We start from the raw sequence: 23,932 nt of genomic DNA, 5'->3' as shown, positions 1-23,932 counted from the left end.
GACAGCTGGGATAGGCTCCAGCACCCCCCGTGACCCTTGTGAGGATAAAGCAGATTGGAAAATGAACGAATGAATGAATGAATGTGTACTTTCTATGTCATTATTTAATAGGACCAATTTCATGATATCGAACAATTTTACTGCAAACGCCAACGACATCAATAATAAACATTTTGTGAACGGGGTATTAACTCTGCAAGTGTTCATCGCATGATTGCCTTTGCAAAGGCACATTTTAAGATACAACTCCAGTCATAGATATCATTGTATTTAGCAAGTGGTTTACGACAGTTGTGCTGTTGTCGCAAGCAGTCGTGAGACCTCATAGTGAGTTGACTTGAAGTAACATTAATCCAGTCCTCCTCTAGGCAGCGCCCTCACTCCAGTCCCAAGCAGCTCTCTTGGCCGGTTTCCTGAGGGGACACTTCACATTCATGTGTCTGAGATGCTTCCTCTAGTGCAGGGGTCACCACCGTTTTGAAGCAGAAAGCCACTTCTTGGAAACACATTAATGCGAAGGGCTAGGAGTTTGATACACACTTCTGAAAATATATTTGATTTGCTTTAAGTGCCTTAAAAATGGCTTTTCTTTTGACTTCATAATTAATAATATTGATACATGTGACGATACTGATCACATGGATTTCACACCATAATTAGTAAACAAATAATATACAATACATTATTTCTATACATCCCTTCCAGTATTTACATTTTCAAACTTCTACGGCATTCCGAGGAAATAACAATGTGCCGTCACTGCTGAACTATTTTTCGAGCAGGCCCACAGGCTACTCATGCGTTCCTTGCGGGCTACCTGCTATCCGCGGAAATCACAATGCTCTAAATACACGAGCTGGCATGGGCTGTCGTGTGATTTGTCTTGAATTGAACTGAAATGTTTGATTTCAGAAACACACAAAATCTTCCACGACAGTACAAAGTCGTAAAAGGGAACTTATATCATATGCTTGACATTGAGACACAGAAAATATATGGTGAATTGATAATATTACAGCACTACCCAACATAGGAGCCGCAAATAGTTTTACTATTTAAGTAAAGCACAGCATGATTTCTTAAAATGTGAAATTATAGCTACTTGCTTACTTTTCTGAACAGAAAAAAAATATACAGTATACATTTTTCGAGTGGTTGAATGTTGTGCTTGGTTAATATCTGACTTCTCCAAGAAGCCCCCGTGAGCCAAAAACAAGCCACAAATCAAATACTTCTAAAGCAAATTCAATTTGGTGAATCCTCATTGCTCTTCAGAGAGCTCGGTGAAGCAAAGAGAGTCTGTGTTAAAGTACATCACGATGCCGGATGCTCTTTTTGACAAAATACTCAGCTACAACCCATTTGTCAAACAATGTATGCTAGACATTCAAAGGCATTTTCATGGTCGTGTTGCAAATAAAATAGTAAAAAAAATTATGAATGGAAAAAAAAGGTAAAGAAGAACCTGAAATTTTGAACTGGAGGGAATTCAATTTCCCTCCAATGTACCGCAAATCTCAAGGATAATCCTTATTGTTATGATCATCATTGTCTAACTTGTAAAATATGTTCACAGTGCTCACTGCGATGAGTATTACATGAGGTAATTGATGTCATGACGAGAGATTCAATTTCCCTTAACCTAATCTGGAATAGGACCTAATTAGGCTTTTGGACTTGTGGTGAGTAGCCCCCAGTAGCCTCTGCGTACCGTTTCGGACGGTTTTTCAGGTGAAAATGTTTTCCATTCCTGGGCCAATGAATACTACCTTTGTCCCTTCATCCTGCATCTAGTGTGAGAAAGCCCCCCTCGCTACACTCGCCAGGACTGCACAAACTTAACCTCTTCCCCCTACACCTCACACAGGAAAAGGAGCATACCGGGCCTGAGGCTTTGATTCAGGCTCAGTGAAATGAGGACTGGATGAAGAGTTGCTTTCGTGGCTGCAGCCATGTTGGGCATTTGGCTCAAGTAGCTGTTGGATTAGTTTGTTAGCTCAATACAGCATGTATTGGAGAACAATCACCGTCACACTACAAACGGCATTTGGACACCTTGTACGATATTTAGTCATTATCAAACGGCTAGCATATTACAGTTTACTGTTTAGCTAATATGCTGTACCTACCCTACCTAGCAAATGTTCTTATCAAATGTCTACTCGTCATGACTCCAAATTGGTGCCAGTAAATGGTGAAATGAGACGCGGTCCCGCCACACCGCACAGTAATTGACCATTTATTGACGTTTACTCTCAAAAATGTCTTCTTCAAACACTCACTGCACTGGAACGCAACAATGGGTAGAACCAGGGATGGAGCTACATGGTGGCCAAGGCCCACCCTGGCCACCCCCACAACTAGTGGAGAACTCAACTCAACTCAACTGTATTTATAGAGCACTTGCAAAAACAGCCATCGCTGCATACAAAGTGATGTACATGGAGTAATTTAACATGCACAATAAACAGTAAGACAAATCGGTAACAAAGACAGTAGAAAGCACCGAACAGCAAAACCAAGAACAAATCTAAGTCATGCTGAGTGGAATGCCAAAGAATACAAGTGAGTTTTGAGGAGGGCTTTGAAGATGGGCAGCGAGGAGGCTTGCCGAATGTTCAGTGAGAGGTCATTCCAGAGAGAGGGACCAGCAACAGAAAAGGCTCGATCCCCTCTGAGCCTCAGTTTAGTTCTGGGTACTTCTAATAATGTCTGGTCCGCAGACCTGAGGCGCCGGGCAGGTGTGTAGGGGCGGATGAGCTCAGAGAGGTAAGGTGGCGCAAGGTCATTTAGAGATTTGAAAACAAATAAGAGGATCTTGAAAATAACTCTAAAATGTATGGGGAGCCGGTGAAGGGATGCCAGAGTGGGAGTTATGTGCTGCCTCTTACGAGTACCGGTCAAGAGGCGAGCAGATGATATCTGTGATTGTTTCCGTCAATTTTCCGTGGCAGGTTTTTTGGGGGGGGTTTATATTGCCTATATAAAGAATAAATATACAATTGATGCCGATGTAAACTCTAAACGACTCTATCTTAAAGAACATTTGATTACTTTCCTACCATAACAAGACAAAAAATGGCTGAAAAGTCATTGTTTAGCACGCCATTCACTGCCATGGTTTCATGAAATAAAATGCATACACAAACCAATCTTGCAAACATCAGTAAAAAGCAATGCTTAGAATTGTGAAGAGTGAAGAGATTTTTGTGTCATTGGGATTTTTAGATATAATTTGAACAAATTTGCCATTGATCGATATATGCAAATTTTTTTTCACTTTGATTGGGGGTTGACTACCACATCAATACATTGAGCAGAATTAGACCATGAGACGATGCACAAAAGAAAGGTAAGGGTAAAGAAAAGGGCATTAAAACTAAGTTCCACAAAATGTTGCCTTGTTTCTGCTTGATTAGGAGGGTGGATGGGCTTTGTTCTGGTTAGGCTTGAATTTTATTTCATGAAACACTGACTGTGGATTGTATGATAAACAATGACACAAGCGCGCATGCACAGCCACATCACTGAAAAATGTCTGTCTACGCCCCTGGGCATGGACGTGACATCACAGGAAACCCATCTGTAACAAGTGGCCCAGGCCAACTAACCACGATAGAAACAGAGAACATAAAACCACAAAAGTATTTGACAGTACTTTGACAGTAACTTCAGTACTCCTGGAACGCCTACATTGAAGAAAACATCAATCCATCCATTTTCCAATCCACTTATCCTCACCAGGGTCGCGGGTTAAAGAAAACAGAACCACAAAGTGACCGTTTTTTTTTTCTTTTCTTAATAAGAAAACAAAGCTTAATGAACCCTGGAAAGAAACAACCCCCAGGAACAAAGTGGACAGACAGCAAGCATAACAATACTCAAGCACCTTCCTTCTATTGGAGCAGCACCTAAATACCAACCAAGGAAGATTACCGACAGGTGCACCATGTTGAATGATCTGCCCACCAATTCACCAAGGCAAACCATGGGCAGTGGGGGAAAAAAGCCTTACCAGGAGGCCAAAGCCCGAAACATGATGCTATACGGGCTAGCTTCGACATAACTTTTTTTTTCATGTTTCATGTTGTTGTTTATTTGAAAGGGACAATGCACATTGATGAACAATGGTACAATGGCTCCCGAAATGTACTGAAGCTAGTATACAACTAATTTACATATCGTAGTCCATGGACAGGAAACATAACCGTTAGCGAAAAGTAGTTTCTTCAAGTATATTATTAGTGAACCTTTTTGTACTAAAGGGAAAACATTGACAAGACATATCACGAAGTAAAAAAAAGTCCTTTCACACTTCCACAACTACCTTGGGCATCAGTGTTTGTATGAAAAATGAAATTTGTGAAAAAGTATCTGTCCGTTCACTTGTACAGCCCAAAAAAGCTCAGATTGACATGATAGAGCCCCACGACCGTGTGCCTACATGAGCCAGTAGCACCCATCCACAGCACTTCATTCCTCTGTGGCCACGATGCTGAATGAAACCTAGACACCCTGTAGACCCCTGGAGCCTGTGTGCAGCAGTACAGTCATGAAAGATCAGCAGCCCCCCTCCCTGCACCACATCACCATCCACCCTCCAGCCACCGCCGCCCTCTCTTCCCCTACCTCCAAACTTGCCCCCCCCTCCCTTCTTCATCCACCGCGCTTCCACAGCCTTCCTCACCCACCCACCCCCCATCCTCACCATGCAGCTATCCCACCGCCTTGCCATCTCGCAGCATTCCGCGGGCCGCCGTGCACACAGAGGCCTATTGTGCATGCTGGGGGATGGCAGACGGCAGTTTACAGTCCGAATAGCACAGAAAAGGGATGTGGAGAAAGTCGATTAAAAGAAAATGTCCATGGTGCATAAATATAATGCTTACTCTTTTGGTTGTGTAAGATCAGTATTGAGCATTGTGGCTGTTGTGGGCTGCACAATAAATAGATCCTCTTTTTCTACATTTTTGGCAATATTAACTCTGTGGTAAGAGTTTACTGCTTAGTCTTTAAATATGTGCGCTGAAATTCAAACAGATTTTTATTTATTTATTTTTTTAAACATGACACAGCTCATGATCTGCCAGTTTCAACGTCTGCTCCTTCAGTTAGTGAAAGGGCCATGATTACTGATTTAGTAACGGGTTCAATTCATGAAATGTTTCCGGCACACACCTCATTATCATTGCTTGTGATCGTAATGTGAATAAATTAAGATAAGAAAAGATAAGAAAACATTTATTAGTCTCGCAATGGAGAATTTCCCAATTCACAACAGCAAAGTTATGAAAGGAAGAAGTAGAACAACAAAATATAGGATCTGCTGGAAAGGCAGCCACTCTCACAGCGCCATTTTGAAGTCAAAATAAGAAAAAAATAACACAACAAAACGCACACAACAATTAAACCACATCGCTCAAACACGTTTGTTTGATGTTGTCAATTTGAAACCTGAAAAACAGGCTATGCGGCTATGCTGTAAAGGTGATTGAGCGGAGTGAAGATGGCCGGTCCAAATCTTTCCTTGCTCCATGTGGAATGACGGCGGCTCGCCAGAAGGTCACAACCCTGGAATTACATTGCCTCTGCCTGACAAAGACCTGCTTTCAAGCTTCCTCACCTGGCCCAACCTCACAGAGCGCTTCTCGATAGCGATCACGAGGACATTTCATCACCACAAAAGCCGCCGGTGGCATAAAGGTGCTGTTTTAACAGGATACATAATATGGTGATAATCCAAATCCACGCAAGTGCACGCAGTTGAACCAATGAATGAATGAACCTAAACGTACACTAAATATTGTGAGCATCTTTCTCGTAATTGAATTTCTCGCAGAATGTCTTACTGGTCATCACGACCTCCTGTTAATTGCCTCTGTACAAACAACAGCAACATCCCAGAAAGTTGGACTGTACTGTGAACACAACACATTGCACGGCCCATTGACCAGTTGAAGACATAAAAATTATTGAATGCCCACAGTTTAATCCATAATCCACAGACTGGAACGGAACAAACAACCCTGCTGACCCACTGCTTGGCATTGCTTGATTCCTATAAGAGGTATTGAGCCAGAAGCTCCTGATTCCTTCAGAATTTTCTTTCCACAGCAAATGTTCCTCTGCAGTTTCAGGCATATTTGACGCAATATTTAATCAGTACTAACAAGTTTGCAAAGATATTTTGGTTTCGTTTCAGCTCGAACGCCAGCCCGTTCCAAATAAATGGATTTCAAGAAGTCGCTATTATGGAAAGAAAAAAAAAACAAAAAGCGGTCGCTGTCCACATAGCGAAGCAGTATAGAAATACAAATAATGTCTGTTGTTATTGTAGTTCCAAAAAATCAAATCAGGGGCCTTGCTTTGCCAAACTACAATGTAAAATATGAATAACCCTGACAGATAATCGCTCTTCTTGAAACGTGAAGCCTGTTGCCCTTTGAGTTGATATCACGAACAGCCTCCACTCTGTTGTCCAACCAAGCTCCACTTTCCTGAAGAAAGTGAAGGTGCATCTCTTGGACAGCCCAAATGGGTCAATGGATGAAGGAGGGCTTGAGTTTAAAAAAAAAAGGGGGAAAAAAATCCCTGGGAGAGTACATGGTGCTGAATTGAGGGAGGGATGTGAGGTTCAGGTTTCAGCTTGACAGGGGGTCAGGGGGAAGGACTGGCATTTTGGAATATACGAAGATCCATACAAGACACAGTGGACATAAAACCGCGGTGCTTGCCCTGACGCGGTGGGTGCAGAGTGCCAGCTGGGGCCCCGCGTTGGATTCCACTTAGTCTTTGGAGGGTTTAACTGCATGGTACCTTCGGTCTCTGGGAACACACATTTAACACAGAACTGACTGAAGGTCTCCTCCATCCCATCACTTCTCACCCGAGCTATTGCATGTCTAACATTTAGACATGTTCAGCTTTGTGGATTCAAGGACTGTTCTGCTACTTGTAGCATCCCAACTTGTTTTGCTGGCTGTGGTCAGATGCCAGGAAGAAGTGGACCGTAAGTAGACAGATTTTCTCTCTTCCTTGAACTTCAGTTTTTGTAGGTAAAAAATATATGTGATGACCAACATCTCTTCTGGACAACAACTAATAAAGTCTGCAGTGTTTATTTTTGTTGTATTTTTTTGGCCAAGGAGGAAGATGCTAGTCTGAGTATTCCAGCTTTTTTTCTGTAGACTTGGTGGACCAAGTAAACAAGTGCTCATTTGAACTCTCCTGGCACTGACTGTACAGAGAAGAGTTTTTTTCCCAAAAGCTCAAACCCCAAATCAGAGAACCACCATATCCATTTAATGTACAAAAGCTATTAAAATGTATACCAACTTGACGATCAATTAAGTCACTTGCAAGGTTGCATAACGATGACCCAAGAAGAATTGAAGCAGGAGCTCTTGTGGATCCTGACTCTAGGTTGGTTTTGATTTTCTGCATTGTTGGCAATGGCTTTGGGTTATTTCCCAGTCTGGGTCGGGATGCCTTTTTTTTCCCTCAGAAGGGAACACCTGTCCGTTGGATTGAAAAGTCACAGCAAGGATGGATGAGGTCTGAATGTAATTGCAGAGTCAGGTCATCACACCCAAGGTTTGGCTGGCGCAAAATCATTGTTGTCATAATGTGAAGTGAAAGGGTCAGGTGGTGTTTGACCTCAGTCTGGCAGGCTCAAAGGGTAGCAGGAAGTCAATGGCACTTATTAACTGAGTTGCTACACAGCGGGAGGTCGCCAGACAAAGGACCCAATTCAGAGCAAGATGCATTTTTCTGCCTTCTGACTTTTAGCTATGAAGTAGATGGCAAGTTTCATGTCGAGTATCGACACCTTCAATACTGCTGGAAAAAAACAAACAGCAGCAGTTAGCAGTGAGCCAGACAAACAAATTGAGCTTTCTTAAGCTACTGGTGTGTTTGTTATGTTGCTTGACGCCACTATGTGGTCCAGATGGAGAATTTTTCTGTTTACCTAAGGCAGCGGCTTGCCAATTGGGCACAGTGCTCCTGAAAGAGAGATTCATTCATGGGAGCAGCAGAGGCCCAACACATGAAGTGTTGTACAGTCAGTCAAGTGAAAAATGGGAATGCATCAGCTTGGATGCAACTACTTATAGAAAAGCTATGAGCTTTTGTAAATCAGGTAGATTTCAAAACGTGTATGTTTGTGGGTCACAGCAGCACCTGTTCAAAAGCCTCAGTGAAGTAATCATCGCCCATTCATCCAAATCATTCAGTCACACGACTGAATCTGTTTTGGCTGTTTTACAGTTTTTAAATACGTGTTATTTGCAAAGTTTGCAATTGTTACAGAGACTATTTTTCCCTCTCTCCATTGTCCACTTCTGTGACTGACAAACCACAAACCCTCCATCTGAGCCTGACGCTGCCGCTTCAACCTTCGCACATCCTCCTTTTCTCAATTTCTAAACATCACATCAACATTTCCTAAACTTTTGCTAACTTTCTTTGGAATTATCTCATTGACCCCCACTCCCTACCCCGCCCCCCATCCCCTCCCTCTATTTGCCTCCCCCCCACCCCCCCCCCCCCACCCCCCACTGGTCACAACAGAGAAGGCAGGTGGCTGCATCCAGGACGGCCAGCTGTATAATGATAAGGATGTGTGGAAGCCAGAGCCGTGTCGAATCTGTGTGTGTGACAGTGGAACGGTTCTGTGTGATGAGATAATCTGCGAGGAGATGGAGTGTGCCAACCCTATCATCCCATCTGGAGAATGCTGCCCCATGTGCCCCGCCGATTCCAGTGCCCACATTGGTTGTAATTTATTTATTCACGTAGCCATAAATAAATTACTCTGTTCGCTTTTCTCACCAAGGCTAGCCCGACCAAATGGGCAATGCTGCATGATCCCAAATGGCTGCATGATCACCGCTCACTTTGTCTTTGAACCACTAGTTTTAGCTGCGCTTAAACAGCTAGCTTGATTTTGATCAGAACAGACATCTTTCACAGTGCATGGATCCTGAAGTGTGATGCCAAAGTGGTCCGTCTATATTTATATAAAAGCAAAACAAAACCATGAGGAATTCTGCCGTGGTTCGAATAGAACCTGACCCAGGCTGAAGGCCGAGAATGCCTTGGTTTTAGGGAACAGTTTAAGATGAAGTCACGCCATCAATTGGCATCTTTCATCTAAAAGGGAAAAAAAACTTCAACATAAATTGCTCGCTTGGAGTAATTCTTTGCGTCTAGATTGTGGATTTTTTCGAGCTACTTTTGTCTTAAATGACACTTCATCATAATGGCATGCTTACTTCTGCTTTAGCTCCCTCCTTATTTCACTAACCAAGAGGGTTTTTTTGGCCCGTGGGTTTTAGCATTGACATATGTTATATCATTTCTCCTCTCCTAAAAGTCAACATTCAAATGAAAAGTCCATAAAATGTCTTGAAATGCTTTTAAATGTGCTATTCTTTCTTTCCCCTCACCCATTCATCGACGACAGAGACGGTCGGCGCAAGGGTGAGGCGATACGAAAATTATTTTACCATGACAACACATTCTGTTTTAATATGAAGCTTTCTACTAACATTCTCTTCTATCAACCAGGGTCAGAAAGGTGAACCAGGCGATATTGCAGATGTAAGTAAATCCGGCACTCTATAAAACACTGTTGACTGGATAATAACACATGAAAGACCAACTGTTGCTCTTATTTGGATGAACAAAGGATCCTGAACCCCTTCAAAATTTAGAAATGACCCCGATTTATGCCCCATTGTGCCTTTTGGTTCTATCATTTTTTTTTGTCTCATTGTCTTTATTTGTGGAGTGTTAAATGATCTCCCCCAAAGAAGCTTATGATCATTAAGTGTTATCAACACGGGTGCCTTGTTCGACTTTCTATAAATGAGCAAAATCCGACATTCCTGGGACACAGTGAACCCCTTCTAATCCTCTTATATCCTCTCAGCAACTTCCTAGCCAGGGTGCACGCGCACACACAAACACATACACACACCCACCCACACACACACATATGCGTCAGGTGAACAGTCAGTTCAAGCAGAGGTCAAGCAGAGGTGATGTTGTCAGCCAAACCTGGCCTGGCCAATCAAACCTTCCTGTTGTTGTTAAAAAAAAGGACTGCTTTACCATTAATGACAAATCTATTCTGTTTTTCCTCCTGCAGGTTGTAGGACCAAGAGGACCATCAGGCCCCATGGTAAATATCACCATCTTTTGGATGCTGCGAAGGCCGATAAAAGTTGTTTCTTGGTGGCCTGAGCAATGTTAGCCATGCTTGGAATGCTGAGTTGAACATTTTTGCTCTGGCAGGGCCCCCCAGGTGACCAGGGAATACGTGGACCAGCTGGTGCAAAGGGTGACAAGGTAGGAGACAACACACTGATCCACTACAGATAGGTGGTGTTCCACTATCATACCTTCAACCTCTGGCCTTCAACAATGGCCTCAGTCATATTTTGACAAAACATTTTTTGTTGCCTTCAGCACCTCCTCAGGATGCTGGCCACACATGCTAAAATCAAATACATTCATTGAAGAGATCACGCAATTCAATCCCTGAAATTAAATTATTACCAAATATACTGTTGTGTTGGGTTCCGTTTTTCATGTTTTTTGAAAAATAACTTTGCCCATCATTTTAGGAAGGTGACAATATATACTTTTATCTTTTCCTAAATCCATGATTTAAAATTCAACTCAATTCTTCCAGTAACCTGTGATTGAAGGCCACTGTTGCCCTTTTTTTCTAAGGGAAATGCTGGACCTCGTGGAAGGGATGGTGAGCCTGGGACTCCTGGAAACCCCGGACCAGCTGGCCCACCTGGTCCACCTGGAGCCCCTGGACTTGGAGGGGTGAGTCATCCGTGTATCCCATATTTTGACTCCATTTTTTTTTAAATACCAATCCAATGACACGTTTCTGCGCAAAAGGCAAGGAACTGTGTCTTTTCAAAAGGTGCTTTTGGTTCGCTTGGAGCAGGCAAATGTTTCTGGGAATAAAGTCATGATCAGTGTAGTTTTGGTGTGAAATAAAGGTGTTTTGTTTTGGGGGGGTTCAGAACTTTGCTGCACAGATGGCTACAGGCTTTGATGAGAAGGCCGGAGGTGCTCAGATGGGAGTGATGCAAGGACCAATGGTACGTGTTGTGTATCCTGTAATGTGGCATACAGGGAGTAATCAGTTGGAACCTCAACTTGACATGCTGAAATGTTTACGATGCTGCCCTCTTGTGGTCAAAGTCTACTCATTCACAGATTCATGTCATTGTGTCTATTTTTCCTATTAACGTATCATTGCATATTTCGTTCATAAATTAACTAAAGGTCCAATTAACGAGCCACATTTCATTTAAATGTAAACTGTAGATGACGTTCTCAAAACATGGTGCAGGGGAAATTCATTGATACTGATGTAGGTAATGTTTTGAACAATAAATTTACCGCTGTATGTTTCTCTTGCAGGGTCCAATGGGTCCTCGTGGTCCTCCTGGACCAAGTGGAGCCCCTGTAAGTGCATTTACGATTGCTCTAAATGCAAAGCATCAAAGAAAAAAAAATCAGTACAATATTTTTACTCGCAAAGAAGTATAACACAGTACATTGGTGTTATTGTTCATGTAGGGGCCACAAGGTTTCCAGGGTGCCCCTGGAGAGGCTGGAGAGTCCGGTCCAGCTGTAAGTACAAACATATTCTCTTAATTTTCAGCATTTCATGTTTAAAGCTTTGACTCACTTGATTTTCAATTTCAATAATTTGGCCGAAGAACAATACGAGAGCAGTGCTTGCATTTTGCATCATTCGCATGAATGCATTCCAAAGATGGATTTACGGATTACTCTTACTGGCCATTTGCTTCAAAATAGGGAGCAATGGGACCCCGTGGACCACCTGGACCTTCTGGAAAACCAGGAAGTGATGTAAGGATATGTTCACTTCAAAGATCTTTGAGACAAGAGTCATTTCAATGACACAGCATGACACAGAAAAAAATCATACATTTTATCAAAGATTCCTATTCTATTGCCCATTTTTATCATTCAACCGCAAAGTCAATGACCATTTCACATCAGTTAGCCGTTGCTGCGATTCAATGGTAAGCCTTCAATTATTTGTTTTACTGCAGGGTGAGGCTGGCAAACCTGGCAAAGCTGGTGAGCGCGGACCTGCTGGACCTCAGGTTGGAGACTCTTTTAAATTACTTGGTGAAGACAGGTGAGGAAACTGGAGAGAGAGATCCGATTTCCATTTCTTCTCTTTGTGTGTGTTCACTTCAGGGAGCTCGTGGATTCCCTGGAACTCCTGGCCTTCCTGGAATCAAAGGACACAGAGTAAGTTCCCATCAATGCTTGATATTTGAAATGTCTTCACTAAAAAGGGCACAATGACGCAATGTGCCACTGCTCACTGAAGTCTGAGCGGTCTTGTCACTGTCCTCTGTAGGGTCACCCCGGTCTGGATGGAGCTAAAGGAGAGAACGGTGCTGCAGGAGCAAAGGTGACAACAGTGCATGCCAAAAAATTCCTCTTTTAGTTCCCGTGTTCTCTTTTTTTGTTTTTTTTTTAATCTTATGCCATCTTGTCTTTATTTAAACAGGGAGAGTCTGGCGCTTCTGGAGAGAATGGTGCCCCTGGACCAATGGTGAGTGCTTTTTATTTTTACAATGATGCACCTGATTCTCACTCATGATCTTTTGCTTTCTTTTAAAGTTTGTGTCTGGAAATACTGTGCATCTCAACTCGATTTTCTGTCATTTCAGGGCCCACGTGGTCTGCCTGGTGAGAGGGGACGGACCGGTGCTGCCGGAGCTGCAGTGAGTTTTAATCTCTGCTTTACTCCGTTCAAGCTTCTTGTGTTTTCTGCTCCTTGACTTTCCTGTGCCAACTCCGTAGGGTGCCCGTGGAAATGATGGCTTGCCTGGTCCTGCTGGTCCACCTGTAAGTAACATGTTGATATTATTTCAATAGATTTTATTCACTTCTCATTTCAAGTACTTCTAATACTGATTACACAGCACTAACCTGAAGGTTGCCCTTCTGTCTCCAGGGGCCTGTTGGTCCTGCTGGAGCTCCCGGTTTCCCAGGATCCCCAGGAGCCAAGGTGTGGACAGACCCCCAGTGTACTTCATGTTTTTCAAAAAACACACAGCTTGGCCTTGTTGTGGAAGTGCAAATGTTATTATCGTGTCCTGCCAGGGTGAAGCTGGTCCTACTGGAGCCCGTGGAGCAGAAGGCCAACAGGGTCCCCGTGGAGAGGCTGGTACACCAGGATCTCCTGGACCGGCCGGAGCATCGGTTCGTCATTTTCACCTACACCGGTAATTACCGCCAACCGTCCTCAAGATCTGATTGTGACATGTCGTCCTGAAACAGGGAAACCCCGGGACTGATGGTATTCCTGGAGCCAAAGGATCTGCTGTAAATCCACTCTCGTCATTTTGATAACATTGTGTAGCATGTGTGATTGTATCAATTTTGACTTATGGGGTTGTTGGGGGGTTTTTTTGGTACTTTCAAGGGTGGCCCTGGCATTGCTGGTGCCCCTGGCTTCCCTGGCCCCCGCGGACCCCCTGGACCACAGGGCGCAACAGGCCCCCTGGGACCCAAAGGACAGTCTGTGAGTCACTTGAGACTTAAAGAGTGATCTGTAAAGCTTTGAAAGTTGTTGAAAAATACTCATCTTCTTCCTTTTCATGTCTGGTTTAGGGTGACCCTGGTCTTCCTGGATTCAAAGGTGAAGCTGGACCTAAGGGAGAGCTTGTAAGTGATTTTGGATTTATATTTAACAAAATATTGAAACGTCATTTAGCATGAAATCATACAGTGATACACCCTGATGTTTCCAGGGCCCCGCCGGTCCCCTAGGTCCACCTGGGCCATCTGGTGAGGAAGGAAAGCGAGGTGCAAGAGGAGAACCTGGAGCTGCTGGACCACTTGGACCTCCTGGAGAGCGAGTAGGGATTCACCCTATTTAATGACATGGCTGGAAGAAAAAAATGCAACATAATAAATCAAATGTAGTGATGTTGTCGTGATTCTGATGAGGTTTTTTTATTTTTTGGTGCTAATCCTTACAGGGAGCTCCTGGCAACCGTGGTTTCCCAGGTCAAGATGGTCTTGCTGGCGCTAAGGTGTGTCCTTTGTTTGAATGCACTGGCTAACTGGAAGGATGAGAACTGGAATCAACTGGAAGTGACTTTTGTCTCTTGGCGTTCTTCAGGGTGCCCCAGGTGACCGTGGTGTTCCTGGTGCCGCTGGGCCTAAAGGTGCTACAGGGGATCCTGGACGCACAGGAGAGTCTGGTCTTCCTGGAGCAAGGGTGAGTGCTGCCTTACAGCAGTCAAAATCAGTAAGGCAGAAACAACTAGTTTTTTGAATCTGAAATGGTCTGAATAAATGCACACCTTTTGCAGGGTCTAACTGGCCGTCCTGGAGATACTGGTCCTCAAGGCAAAGTTGGACCTTCTGTGAGTACCATTGAAGATATAAAGTTGAATTTCCCCCTGAGGGATTAAAAAATGAAAAACAGTGTTCTAGCCAGAACATTTGTTTTGCAAAACATTGTGAAATATCGTTACCATAACAGCAGAGTAGCCTCAGTCATATTTGAAAGCTTTTGGAAAACAAGACACACAACAAATTCAACCAACAAGAAAATTCCAGTTGACTAGATTCAATTTACCGTGACTGAGAATTTAGACAGACAATCAAGAAGTTACAAAAGACTCATGCAATTATGCGTATGATAATGAATATTCAACACATGTTGGGAATGAATACAGGTCATACATGTCAGTATGGTTCAAGTTCCTTATTTACATCTTCAGCAAAATCTGTTTCTCAGTGTTAATTTGTCTAATTGATGGATGATAGGGTGCTCCAGGTGAGGACGGTCGCCCCGGCCCTCCTGGTCCTCAGGGAGCCCGTGGACAGCCAGGAGTGATGGGATTCCCTGGACCAAAAGGAGGCAATGTAAGTTTGTCAGAAAGAAATTTGAATATCTCAGTTACTTTAATTTTTCATCATGAAGAAAGTTTTGATAGCCGACTGATTTGTGTTCAACAGGGTGAGCCTGGAAAGCCTGGAGAGAAAGGTCTTTTAGGTCGCACTGGTCTGAGAGTAAGTGATTTTTTCTCAATGTAAACTACCTCCACTTAACAGCCATTGGTGGATGTATTATCTTCTATTGCCAAAATTCTAACTGAAATCTTTCTCTCTGAACAGGGCCTGCCTGGAAAAGATGGTGAGACTGGATCTGCTGGACCACCTGGCCCTGCAGTAAGTGGCCCATTTTGTACTAATTTACGGGACTACATTGCATATCATCAAGACTATGACAACAAATCCGTTTCCGGCATGGGCGTTACCTTCCAGACTACCCCCGTAATAAGTAATCTGCTATACAGAAATGCCCTATTTAAGGACTCTCCAGGCATGTTATTATTGCATTAACAGTACTTGTTTTAAGGTCTTCAAACACACTTTCAAAAGAAAACAAACATATTTAAAAGTATATAAGATAAATACATACACAAATATATCGAGAGAAAGAGAGAGAGTATATCTATCTATCTATCTATCTATCTATCTATCTATCTCTGATCTATGTTTTAACAATCCGGACACTGAACTTGTCATCTCACAATATACATCAATAATAATGTCCAAAGACGTACATTGTTAAATTAGTCAGAAGCTGCCACTTTCTGTATGTGGAAAAAAAAGCAGGATTAAAGAGGAGTTTACGCTGAATACTTTTGTGAATAAACTAGGCCAATTTTGAAATACGATCAGCCTATTTCTTCCTTTCCGTCTTTGTCTTTCAAATTTACACAGTGTAAAACAAGAGGGCTTCTGCCATTACTGTACACCAAAATTAACAAGTCCCACAACAAATCAGTTATGGTAAATGGGCTGTCACTTGTATAGCTGCCTACCTCAGATATTCAAGTGCTTCACACTGTTAGCTCATTCACATACTGGTGACACAGCACCAGTTGTGATTGTTCAACAGCGACAACAACAACAACAACAAACAATTAGGAAAATACACTGTGAACCTGGAACCTGCCGTGGAGGGAGTTTACTTCATTTGTAAGATTGGATTTCAATGTTTCCAACACTAACTTGATTGTTTGTTTGCTTTTGTTTTGTTTTGTCATTTTTAACTCCAATCTCAGGGACCCGCTGGAGAGAGAGGAGAGCAAGGTCAGCCTGGACCTTCTGGCTTCCAGGTTAGTTTCTTGATCAACCCCCACCATCATATTGACGACCAAAACAATAAATGTCTGTCCCTGCTCAGAATTGAACACCGATTATTATTCTAGAGACGTAAGGTTGAGCTATCAGGGAAACACACTTGGAGATCTAGATGCAATACCTCTGTGTGAACCGAGAAACCAAGTCCAGGGGTAGACAAGATAAGGAAGGGTCAATCTAGGACTGTTTTCGAAAAGTCCCCACTCTCCAGTTAATGCATGTTTATTTGCACTTACAAAGATGCATAAACATAATAGATTAGAAAATGTCAACTTTTTTGTCAAACAGGGTCTGCCTGGACCAAATGGTTCCCCTGGAGAGGCTGGAAAACCCGGAGACCAGGTGAATACATTTTTAGTCAAGCCTTTCCATACTTCCTCTTTGAATGAAATGGAATTATGCCAAAGTGTGGTGGTGTCGTGAAACAGTATTGCATCTGCCTGAAATTGAACGGACAATTAAGAATTATTCTTGTTGTGCTTCCTTTTAGTTGTAGTAGTAGTAGTAGTATAGAACATTGCGTTTTAAAACTATTCCTCAGACAGGAATGCACTTTTCGGTTTCTCTCTACAGGGTGTTCCTGGAGAGGGTGGAGCTCCTGGTGCTGTTGGACCCAGAGTAAGTTCCTTCTCTGTTATTTAAAGGAAAACATAACATATATAGAAAAAAAGTTTCATGTTAATGTAGTGCTGCATAAAGATTTATTATATGTCCTATACCAATATCAAGGTCATTAAATCACAACGGTACCTGACATTTACATACCTTTACATTGTGATTTTACATTCATCGCATGATGCTCATGTTAATTCAGTGTATCTGTCTCCAAACAGGGTGAACGTGGTTTCCCTGGTGAGAGGGGTGGTGCTGGTCCTCAGGGTCTGCAGGGACCTCGTGGACTTCCCGGAACACCTGGAAGTGATGGACCCAAGGTCAGTAAAGAACTGAAACATTTTCATCACCAATACAGCATAAATTGCATCCTATGTACCACCTACACTTCGTCGTCAAGCTCCCCACCTTGTGTTTTTGACAAATTCCTTTTGAAAAACATTCAAATGGGCCCGTCCTTCACTCAGAAGACAAAAGACAGATGAGCAGTCTTTTTCACATGTTGTTACAATCGCCATTGCACAACTGGATTGACAAGTGACATCCTCGTCATATAGGGAGCCATTGGACCTGCTGGAGCTGCAGGACCCCAGGGACCCCCTGGGCTACAGGGAATGCCCGGAGAGAGAGGTGCCGGTGGCATCCCAGGAGCCAAAGGAGATAGAGTGCGTGGCTGATTACTTTTTGTTCAGACTTTCATATTCATTTTAGCATGAAATGTACCCATGTTCTCCCCGGGCCTGCGTGGGTTTTCTCCGGGTGCTCCGGTTTCCTCCCACATTCCAAAAACATGCGTGGCAGGCTGGTTGAACACTCTTAATTGTCCCTAGGTGTGAGTGCGAATGGTTGTTCGTTTCTGTGTGCCATGCGATTGGCTGGCAACCGATTCAGGGTGTCCCCCGCCTACTGCCCGGAGACGGCTGGGATAGGCTCCAGCACCCCCCGCGACCCTAGTGAGGATCAAGCGGCTCAGAAGATGAATGAATGTATTATAAACGTGTTTTTCTTTGTCTAACAGGGTGATAATGGAGCAAAGGGGCCTGAAGGAGCTCCCGGAAAGGATGGTTCTAGAGTAAGTCCACAATGATGTTGTGATTATTAATTCATCTTTCATCCCTGGTGACAGCCATTAATCAACATCAATAACTCTGCTCCCTTCCCTCCCTCTTAAGGGTTTGACTGGTCCCATTGGTCCTCCTGGCCCTGCTGGACCCAACGGTGCCAAGGTAAGACTAAGAGTGCCGCTTCTGGATTGCTAAAGCAACGATCACTTGAAATTAACCCTTTTGTATGATGTATCATCCAATTTGAATGTTATTAATTATGTTTGGCTTGACTGTTTCTCTTCTACTGAATCAAGGGTGAAACTGGACCTTCAGGACCCTCTGGTGCTCCTGGTGTTCGTGGCGCTCCTGTAAGTATACAACTGGCATATAATGACATGATCACATATTACGTGTGATCATCACGTAATATGATCGTCATCGTCCTTAGACGTTCGGATCGATCAGTGAGCTTTATATTATGGCTTCCTGGTACACATCTGCTACAATAATGCATGCCTTGATTGAGTCTCTTCTAAACTCCTACAGGGTGACCGTGGTGAGGGGGGGCCTCCTGGGCCTGCTGGCTTTGCTGGACCTCCTGTAAGTACATTAGACCTAATGGAATGTTTGTCTGAAGTCCTCTTCAGCAATTATACCAACATTGTGGAATTGTTTGACACATCCAGGGTGCAGATGGTCAGCCTGGAGTCAAGGGAGAGCTTGGTGAGAGTGGACAGAAAGGAGAGGCTGGTGCTTCCGGACCTCAAGGGCCATCAGGAGCACCTGGACCCGTGGTGGGTACTTAGAATTAGCTCCAAGTTAAAGCCAATTCCCCAGAAGGTGAATCTAAATGTATCGGGTATGATAACTTATGTTTGGTCATTCCCTTTGTCAGGGTCCAACTGGTGTTTCTGGACCTAAGGGAGCACGTGGTGCTCAGGGAGCTCCTGTAAGTACCTTAAATAAAAATTTACATGGATAGGATTCGCAGAATAATCTTTTTTTTTCTAATACTTTTTTAATCGATGCAAGCTTTGTGAAGTTGTAACTCAGTGACTGGGGTGGCCACAGTTTAAACTCAGAGGGCCCTATATGAAGAGGTGATCTTCAATTGTGATAAATTTGTATAAAAGTGGGCAACCATTCACAAATCTGTGTTGACGCAGAGAAGTGATTTAGTGATTAAATTGTTGAAAAGTAATTATGGCTGACTTACAGAGGTTTGGTGATGCTGAACACAGTCTGTCTTTTACAGGGTGCCACTGGTTTCCCTGGTGCTGCTGGTAGAGTTGGATCTCCAGGCCCTAATGTAAGTATATTTATTTCAAAATGATCTCAAAAGTTCCGTTTTTGACTGCCAAGGACCCACGTTTTTTCTCCATCACAGGGTAACCCTGGTGCTGTTGGACCTGCTGGTCCCGCTGGCAAAGACGGACCAAAGGGTGCTCGTGGTGATGCAGGACCCCAAGGAAGACAGGGAGATGCTGGTCTTAGAGGACCGGCTGGTGCACAAGGAGAAAAGGGAGAACCCGGAGAAGATGGACCCCCTGTAAGTCACCCATTCTTATTGATTGTGTTTCTTCTCGGAGAACAGTTGCACTGGAATCCTCTGTTGTCGGTCTGTGTAGGGTGCTGACGGACCTTCAGGGCCTCAAGGTTTGGCTGGATCTCGTGGTATTGTTGGTTTGCCTGGACAGCGTGGAGAGAGAGGCTTCCCTGGTCTTCCTGGACCTTCTGTAAGTTCTTTGACTATTTCTAGACTATTCTGTTACACTTTAGTTGCACATGAAATTATTCAACATCAACTGCAATTTTGTAACCTTTGCAAATATGACATAATAGAGGCCTTAAACTTATTTTTTTCCTTTTGATTTGCATCTTATATATTAAATTTCAGAATATTCTCAAGTGTTAAAAGGGAGACCATGATTCTGGAACACTGATGGGGCATCTAAGAAGAACAATTCAACAAAATTAATATCCATTTTGTGTCAAGGGTGAGCCTGGTAAACAAGGATCTCCTGGCTCTGGTGGTGACCGTGGACCTCCAGGACCTGTAGGACCCCCTGGACTTACTGGACCTTCTGGAGAGACTGGAAGAGAGGTGAATCTTCGATAAACAGATAGACAAATAACCATATAAACAAAGACCAGAGTGAGTACAAAATTGAGCAGAGTCATGGTTTGTTCAATATTTCTGTCTGTGGTTCAGGGTACCCCTGGATCAGATGGACCACCTGGCAGAGATGGAGCAGTTGGAATCAAGGTGAGAGAAAATAGTGCAAGTTCTCCCTCTGAGAGAAAAAAAATGTAATGAAATAACTGGGGAAAAAAACTTGTACGCAAAAAACAAAGTTTCACATTCAGTCACTGGACTTTTTCTTCCTGTAGGGAGAGCGAGGTAATGCTGGTCCTGCTGGTGCCCCTGGAGCTCCTGGTGCTCCTGGCGCCCCTGGCCCTGTTGGACCTCTTGGCAAGCAGGGAGACAGAGGAGAGTCTGTGAGTAACCCCAAAAAACTGAGGCTTCTAAGAGACCAGTGTGTGGACACTAATCGGATATAAAAAAAAATGAGAAGGTTGCATATGGACATGAGAAAACATCTCTCTTCAGGGTGCACAAGGACCTGCAGGACCTCCTGGACTCGCTGGTGCACGAGGAATGGCTGTGAGTGTCAAAAATTCAAATGAACCTCAGAAAGAAGTTGATTATTTTACTTGAGTGCTACCCGAAGTGATTAATTCTGAGACGTCACTCCTGCAATCCAGGGACCTCAAGGACCACGTGGAGATAAGGGAGAGAGTGGTGAGGCTGGCGAGAGAGGACAGAAGGGTCACCGTGGATTCACTGGCCTGCAGGGTCTGCCTGGACCTCCAGTAAGGATTTCACAACAAATAGGCATCTTTAATTTGCCTTCTGTTTGTTGCCTAATCTGTGTTGAATTGTTTAAACAGGGTCCCGCTGGAGATTCTGGGGCTTCTGGACCGGCAGGACCAAGCGGAGCTAAGGTTTGAACAAAAAGAGGAGAAAAATGAGTGACACATATTTTCCATCATGTGCTATGATATTTAACAGTAATGGGGGTCACAGGTCAGTCTCTGTGCTATTCTCCAATCACTTGGCAAAGAAGGGGACAGCAAAGTGCAAGGGCCTTAATTATCTACCAATGTGGTAAGGTGGGCGGCGGAGCAATTTTGTAATTACGCTGTGTGAGGAAAAGAAGCTGACAGACAGGGGGAACCGCCCCTGCTCAGATCAGAATAGGCTGTATTATCTCTTGTAGATTAGATAAGCAGAGGGGCTATGATAAGAGGAATAAAGGAAAATGTCACCACACAAATTATCTTCATGCATAATAAGGCAAGTGGTCTGGTAGTGATAGGAGAATAGAGGGGAACTGAAGGTTACATTTTAAATACTTCATCAACCTTTTGCGTCTCATCACTGAACCAAGGAAAGTTTTATACTTAACCCTATGCAAAGCATAGGAATCATTCATATTTCATAATCATTTCCACCCCATTTTACATTTGACTTAACACAAGTCGTTTCTTTAGGGACCACCTGGACCAACTGGACCTGCTGGCAAAGATGGATCTAACGGGCAAATTGGCCCCATCGGACCACCTGGGCCTCGTGGACGCTCTGGAGAAAGCGGTCCACCTGTATGTTAAACAGAACACAGTTTCATTTCATGTTTGTGTACTTTTGGGCAGATTTTCTATTCTTGAGCATTTGCGGTTTTGTATTCACTAGGGTCCTCCTGGAAACGCTGGACCCCCTGGTCCTCCTGGGCCCCCAGGCCCTGGCATTGACATGTCTGCCTTCGCTGGTTTGGGTCAGACTGAGAAGTCTCCCGATCCACTGAGGTACATGAGGGCAGATGAGGCTTCCAGTTCCCTGAGACAGCACGATGTTGAGGTTGATTCCACACTCAAGTCGCTCAACAACCAGATTGAGAACCTGCGCAGCCCCGACGGCTCCCAGAAGAACCCCGCTCGCTCCTGCAGGGACCTCAAACTGTGCCACCCCGAGTGGAAGAGTGGTAAGTATATTTGGCTGTTGTCAAAGAATAAATATATGACAGATATAGAAAGTTAGCAAAAGCTATATTTCAGTGGAAACCCGTCATTTCTCATGCATTGTCAGATTGTAATTTGTGAATACTCAAGCTTCGGTCAGTGCCCCTGAGGCAGAGTATCTACTTTAGAAATATACACAGCTATAATGTGTTGGAAGTCCACATGGATCCTTTCTTGGCCTCAGTGTGAACTCACAGAATACGTGAAACAAAGATGGACAGATCGGATGAAGGGGTAGGGTCCTCATAATTAAGGAAGATTCCCAATGAGCCATACAAAAGAATGGGGCACCGCACATGTCCATAAATGATCAGGACCAATCTCTTCTTAGACATGTGCATCTGGAGTAAAAGTGGCATTTTTGTATCTCTCAAGGTGACTACTGGGTTGACCCCAACATCGGAAGCACAGCTGATGCCATCAAGGTCTTCTGCAACATGGAGACTGGCGAGACCTGCGTCTACCCAACTATTGCCAATGTACCAAAGAAGTCCTGGTGGACCAGCAAGAGCAAGGATCGCAAGCACATCTGGTTTGGAGAGACCATGAATGGAGGATTCCACGTGAGTGCACTTCAACCAACTACCTTACGAGGTGATGATGATTTAAGACATTTCTTGAAAATAGTTAATCGCTCCCCCACCCTCGACTTGTTTGGTTACAGTTCAGCTACGCTGAGGATGGCCCCGCTGCCAACGCCGCCAGCGTTCAGCTGACCTTCTTGAGGCTTCTTTCCAATGAGGCATCCCAGAACCTCACGTACCACTGCAAGAACAGCATTGCCTACATGGATCAGGCCACAGGCAACCTGAAGAAGGCTTTGCTGCTGCAGGGCTCCAATGATGTGGAGGTCCGCGCAGAGGGCAACAGCCGCTTCACATATAGCGTGTTGGAGGATGGCTGCAAGGTAAGTGCACAGAACAGAAAACAATATTCCATGAAGGATAATTGAGAGAGAAACTTACAGGTTTCTTTCTCTTCCGCCAACAGAAACACACAGGCCGGTGGGGCAAAACTGTCTTTGAGTACAAAACACAGAAAACCTCCCGTCTGCCCATCGTGGACATTGCTCCTATGGATATCGGAGGAGCGGATCAGGAGTTTGGCGTGGATGTAGGCCCAGTCTGCTTCTTGTAAAGTGGAATATCACAGTGACCCCTCCCCCCTGCCCCCAGAATAACAGGAACGAAATAAACTCAACCATGAAACGCTACACACAATTCCACAATAAAGAAGAATGGAATTCTATAAGAAAATTGATCTCACAACGAAGTGCTCTCCAAGTTGGATGCTTGCACTGAAGGGCATCGGCAATAAGTGTACATCTCTGTCAACCCGCTTCCTGAGATCCAGTCATGTTTCCCATGGCCCACTGTTGACGGGTACGAGTCCGGAGGAAGAGGGACTGAGCAAATGTGGAGAACTGAAACATGACTTGATGTCACTTATTTATTGTCTCACTTGAACGGGCCAAGATGAGGTAGGACTGGAGGGGTTCACTTTGTAAGTACGACAAGCCCCTTTCCACTACAGAACAGCCGCACAACCTCTGTCCCAGTCCTACTCCACCTCCCTCCCTGTTCCCTCCTGTCACACCAATATGGAAGTTTGAATCCGTGTAGACCAATAAAATATTCTGAAAATCCAGGTACTCCACGCCTGTCCATCGTGAGCAGGAGCAAAACCTTTACTGTGTATTATAAAGCCTTGGTTCTATTGTTGTAAAGGTCTGTGTTTATAAGCAACAAGATGGTTTAAATGTGTATTTCCACATTATGTGTGCACATGTGTTTATATGCACACCAACACGTTTTGGAAAGTGAGGTTACATTTGAGGGTGTATGTTCCAAAGTCCTGTACCCCTTCACTGCCCATCAGAGAAGGGAGGTTTAACTCTGCTCTCATCGCAAATTTGTTTTGTACAAATCCAAAGCAATTTTGCCATTTCG

At 43.9% G+C, this 23,932-nt stretch overlaps 1 protein-coding gene across 1 annotated transcript; it reads left to right on the top strand.

Moving 5' to 3' along the window:
• Nucleotides 1-6,694: 6,694 nt before the first annotated feature.
• On the top strand, nt 6,695-23,630 carry col2a1a (collagen, type II, alpha 1a). Its single transcript, XM_052057170.1, has 54 exons — nt 6,695-7,009; nt 8,572-8,775; nt 9,467-9,483; nt 9,571-9,603; nt 10,154-10,186; nt 10,300-10,353; nt 10,741-10,842; nt 11,049-11,126; nt 11,452-11,496; nt 11,611-11,664; nt 11,854-11,907; nt 12,114-12,167; nt 12,265-12,318; nt 12,431-12,484; nt 12,584-12,628; nt 12,747-12,800; nt 12,880-12,924; nt 13,034-13,087; nt 13,183-13,281; nt 13,360-13,404; nt 13,505-13,603; nt 13,693-13,746; nt 13,833-13,940; nt 14,064-14,117; nt 14,207-14,305; nt 14,400-14,453; nt 14,860-14,958; nt 15,052-15,105; nt 15,211-15,264; nt 16,167-16,220; nt 16,534-16,587; nt 16,819-16,863; nt 17,079-17,177; nt 17,415-17,522; nt 17,876-17,929; nt 18,030-18,083; nt 18,218-18,271; nt 18,450-18,503; nt 18,590-18,697; nt 18,799-18,852; nt 19,159-19,212; nt 19,291-19,452; nt 19,532-19,639; nt 19,900-20,007; nt 20,116-20,169; nt 20,295-20,402; nt 20,515-20,568; nt 20,670-20,777; nt 20,856-20,909; nt 21,459-21,566; nt 21,658-21,946; nt 22,359-22,546; nt 22,648-22,890; nt 22,974-23,630. The coding sequence occupies exons 1-54, from the start codon at nt 6,916-6,918 to the stop codon at nt 23,118-23,120; spliced, it is 4,470 nt and encodes a 1,489-aa protein (XP_051913130.1). The 5' UTR covers nt 6,695-6,915; the 3' UTR covers nt 23,121-23,630.
• Nucleotides 23,631-23,932: the final 302 nt, after the last annotated feature.

This window comes from Hippocampus zosterae, chromosome 2 (assembly GCF_025434085.1).
Source record: "Hippocampus zosterae strain Florida chromosome 2, ASM2543408v3, whole genome shotgun sequence".
Taxonomy (NCBI): Eukaryota; Metazoa; Chordata; class Actinopteri; order Syngnathiformes; family Syngnathidae; genus Hippocampus; species Hippocampus zosterae.
The sequence above is the reverse complement of the archived record's forward strand: the minus strand, read 5'-3'. Positions and strand labels throughout refer to the sequence as shown.

Coding starts and splice junctions, on each gene's coding strand:
- col2a1a (XM_052057170.1), top strand. CDS start 6,916: ATGTTCAGCTTTGTGGATTCAAGGACTGTTCTGCTACTTGTAGCATCC. Junction 10,187..10,299: donor GAGGACCATCAGGCCCCATG/GTAAATATCACC, acceptor TTGCTCTGGCAG/GGCCCCCCAGGTGACCAGGG. Junction 17,523..17,875: donor CAGGAGCCAAAGGAGATAGA/GTGCGTGGCTGA, acceptor TTTGTCTAACAG/GGTGATAATGGAGCAAAGGG.